Source organism: Rhipicephalus sanguineus, chromosome 2 (genome assembly GCF_013339695.2).
Source record: "Rhipicephalus sanguineus isolate Rsan-2018 chromosome 2, BIME_Rsan_1.4, whole genome shotgun sequence".
Taxonomy (NCBI): Eukaryota; Metazoa; Arthropoda; class Arachnida; order Ixodida; family Ixodidae; genus Rhipicephalus; species Rhipicephalus sanguineus.
In genome coordinates, this window is record NC_051177.1 from 139,322,701 (window position 1) to 139,326,867 (window position 4,167).

General features: G+C 45.3%; 1 protein-coding gene across 1 annotated transcript; it reads left to right on the forward strand.

Annotated features, from left to right (window-relative positions):
- Positions 1-520: 520 nt before the first annotated feature.
- LOC119381906 (uncharacterized) lies at positions 521-2,038 on the forward strand. Its single transcript, XM_037649656.1, has 2 exons — positions 521-846; positions 1,447-2,038. Exons 1-2 carry the CDS (start codon positions 521-523, stop codon positions 2,036-2,038), a joined length of 918 nt encoding a protein of 305 aa, XP_037505584.1.
- Positions 2,039-4,167: the final 2,129 nt, after the last annotated feature.

The following is a 4,167-nucleotide window of genomic DNA, read 5'->3' on the forward strand; positions in this document are numbered from 1 at the left end:
TTTTTTAATGTATCGACAACTTGAGATCGCTGAGTTTTACAAGAGCACATCGCGAGCCCGCGCGACCTCCCGCGTACAGTGTTATGGGATTCATGCTCTACAAGAAACACTGACCAATGCTATATGCAAGTAAAACAGGGTGAGATTCAACTGAATATGTCAGACGATAACATTTAACTAACCTACGTGGCTACAGAAAGCCTCGCGAAGCTGATAGTATGCGTACGCTGTGGGCTAGCATTGAAAGCGCGAGTTGCCACGTATTTTCACGAAAACTGCGTCTCGCAAGAACGAATCAGATTTCTCATGTCACGGAGGGCCCGGTTTGTTCAATGATGCAGGGAACATGCAAAGTCGTAGTGTTGCTTCCTTGCCAATGCGTTAAAACTGAGGTTCGCACAGCCGAATAAGCGAGCGACTGCGTAGTGCTGCCATTTTATCGTCTACTAACCCTCCTCGAGAGGACGCTCCTGAATTCCGCTTGGTGGCGCGACAGTCTATGGGCATTGCGAATACAAACATGCGCGAAGCCATCGCGCTGGATAAATGTGTCGCAATCGGCCTGTACCGACTGTGTTGCTCAGCCGAAGAGCGCAGTATCGCGGAGTTGTTCCCCGTGGGACGCTCAACCGTGAACGAAGCCTACAAAGAATTGTGCGAAGCCGTGATCGAGACTATGGAGACCAAGTGGGTCAATATGCCCACAGTGTCGAGCATGGCTGAACACATCCGCGAATTCACGGCAATGTTGGGTTTCCCGCAAGCAGTGGGAGCGCTAGACGGGTGTCATTTTCCCGTTTCGCCGCCCAAGGAGAGCGCCACCGACTACAGGAATTACAAAGGATGGTAAGTCGCAGTTTGCACATGGGTTGCGCTTTCATTACACCGGAATTATTTGTCAGGTTAGGTCATATTTTTGCAGTGGAGAGGACGATTGACCAGCTGAACGAACGTGCGTTGTAATGCAGACAACAGTCAGGCTAGTTATGTATACAAGCTAGGCATCGTTATACTTGTTATGCCTGCTATAACCATGCTAAGCAACATCATGGCTTGGAACATTGACGACTGCATACTATACAAAAGTTGATCACTGCGTCATCAGGCCGAACTCAATCTTTACTTCCGTGCAATTCATTAACTCATTCAGTAGTCAAAACAACACCTCTGATTACTTTGTAGTAACAATAAAAGACATTGTGTACCCTAATGCTCTGTAGCAATATTGTGAGAAATATGTGATAAATGTGTAAATTATATGCTCTGTAATTAAACTGTTACGTAATGTGTTGCTCAGCCTTAGCATTCATTTTCATGTTCTCCGCAAGTGCACTTCTCTGCTCTAAATCTACTCCTGTCATGCCCTTCAAGGGTTGACTGTATCATTAATATAATGGTAGAAGCAACGTGAATTAGTGAACAGTTTTTTTGTTTTTTGTAATGCAGGTACAGCATGATTCTTCTGGCACTGGTGGACCACCCGTACAGGTTCCGGTACGTCAATGTGGGATCGCCTGGCCGGTGCCACTACTCTTACGTCTACCAACGTTCGCTGCTGGAAAATGCAGTCCAGGGACCTTTGTTCCGCCGACCACTACTCACCATCAGTGGCACTGCTGCGCCACCTCTGATCCTGTGTGACCAGGCGTTCCCACTGACGGCGAACCTCATCAAACCGTTCAGTCACAGGGCACAGTTGAGCAACGAACAAAGGTTGTTCAATTACAACCTTTCCAAAGCTCGCCGCATTGTTGAGAATGCCTTTGGTAGGCTGAAGGCAAGGTTTCGCTTCATCATGAAAAGGATGGAGTGCGACCTTGACACCTCTCGCCTTGCCATCCGCGCCTGCTGTGTTCTCAACAATGTGTGTGAGCATTTCGGTGACACTGTGCTCCAACACTGGCTGGTTGAGGTTCAGAACAACGACAAGGAGCTCCAACAGCCTGACCATACCACTGACGTTGTAGAAGGCACAGGTTGCGACGTGAGAGAAGCTCTCGTGAGACATTTTCAGCTCAGCTGTGCTGGAAGTGCCTAACAAGGGCCCCTCATAATGTCATAGCTGTAGCCTTGCAGATGCTGATTACTGTGCTGACCATTTATCTCTGTTCACGCTTTTTTAGGTCGGCGAGTCCATTGTCGTCATCAAACTGTTCAAGATCACCTGTCCTTTTTCACTGGTGCCTGTTTCTATTTTTGCCACTGCAGTTCTGTCGTCAAACTTTATATTGCAGCCATATAGAATATCATTGCAGCCTTGTCATCTTCATAAAGATAAGGCTCCCAAAACCGCTGTATGATTATGAGGGACGCCGTAATGTAGGGCTTAGTTAAAAGTGAGCACAGCACGTAAAACGTTGAAGACACAAACGACAACACGAGCGCTGACTGAGAACAATTTTTTATTGCGAGTAGGTAAGCCGTTGCAACCCGAGATTTCCTCAGTAATGAAAATTGTGCTAGTGTTTCTTGAGTTCATTCTTACCATCCACTGGACAGAAATAAGTGCCATGTATTATTCCGTACCGCATTACAGCATCAGAGTACTTTTATGATGTAAATGCTGTAATGCGGTTGCAAATGTAGTTGGCTTCTGAGGTGTACATGTTCGCTTTGTCTACTTGTTGGCCTTTTTGTATGAACAGCCTTAAGAAAAGAAAGTGTAGCATCTGTGTTAGTTGCAAACTCAATGTAATCAATGAGAAACAGCGCTGAAATTTTGTTCCAGTACTGGTTCATATGAAGCACTCGCCGTCAAATCAAATAGCTTGGCTTTGCATCTTTGCGACAGTTCACCAAGTAATGAGTATTTCGTTATTTTGTTTGTTGTAATCGCTTTTATTACAGTTCGTGATGACTACTGCTTGAGACTTGGGGTCTACTTGAAAATTAGCATTGTTATGGAGTGATGAAAGCATGACCTAGTACTGTGCTTGTGGGATACAGGTCATGGATGATGCAAAGTCTGCGCTGGTTAAATTATGTCACCAGTGGAGCTACAAACGTTTAAGAAAAGTTGGCATTATGTAACCAAGGTATTATCAGCTGTTAACATGCATAATTATCTCGGACCCTTCAGTTTGTTCAGATCTGTGACCATAACAAGCAGAAAATATTTAAATTTCTGATGAGACAGCAATCATAACTATACATAGCATTGAGTTGTCAGCGAGTGAATTAGTGCATGCATTTAGTAATTTGCATTTGGAGGAAAAATATAGAAATTTGTCCTGTTTAGTGTAATAAAGGAATCATGTCGAATATGTCGAACATGTCGACATATTTATGTATTTACGTTGCATGTAGTAATGCCAACTGAAAAAATACTTGTGTGCTTGGCAGAACTTAATTTCTGCTAAGTGCTCGAAAGTGATTTAACAGATACTTTGACGAGAGTATTCTGTACAAATCGCACAATGCGGGGGGAAGTAATAAAGAAATAGAAAATGAGGCGCCCATACACGTTTATTTCGACATTTTTTCTAAGTACTTCGTCATAGCATCAAAAAATTTGCCCTGCATTTGCATCTGCCGTTCTCGTTGTTCATACTCTTTCTGGCGGGCACTTGCCAGCTGCTCCCTGAGTAGTTTATGTTCTGCCAGCATTTGCTGCTTAATGTCCTCGGCAGCCTTCCTTCAAAGGCCGCTGGCCTTTAGGTGTATTGGCAGCAGGACTGCCGTTGCTGGTGGAGGGATTGCTGGGGGAGGCCGCGCTGGAGGAAGATGCGCTGGGGGAGTCCTGGCTGCTGGAGGCTGGGCTGCAGGAGGGCACGGAGTCGAGGCTTGGCACATCTGTAGGTCTGCTGAGTGTGCTCTCCCCCTCTTGCAGCCCGTCTTGATCCCCAGCAGCAGCAGAGTCGTCACCAGTGACCATCCCCATGATGACCTGCATGAGTAAAAATGTTCCATGCATGTTTCATAACTTCGCAATATTTCATATGGTGACATTCTATCACATGTCTCTGAATTGCTATGTGCTAATGCACACACTAGGACGTGTTCTCTAGTAATTGCTTTAAATGAACAATGAATACTAACCAAAAATACAGGAATGCTGCTAGTCTCTGCTTTATGTCACTGCAAAAACTGAGCACTAGCAAACAGCTGTTCTTGTCTGCACGCTTATGCTATCCTAGGGGCTGTGCTCGCCAGCATAAAAACTGGTAC

Coding starts and splice junctions, on each gene's coding strand:
- LOC119381906 (XM_037649656.1), top strand. CDS start 521: ATGCGCGAAGCCATCGCGCTGGATAAATGTGTCGCAATCGGCCTGTAC. Junction 847..1,446: donor TACAGGAATTACAAAGGATG/GTAAGTCGCAGT, acceptor TTTGTAATGCAG/GTACAGCATGATTCTTCTGG.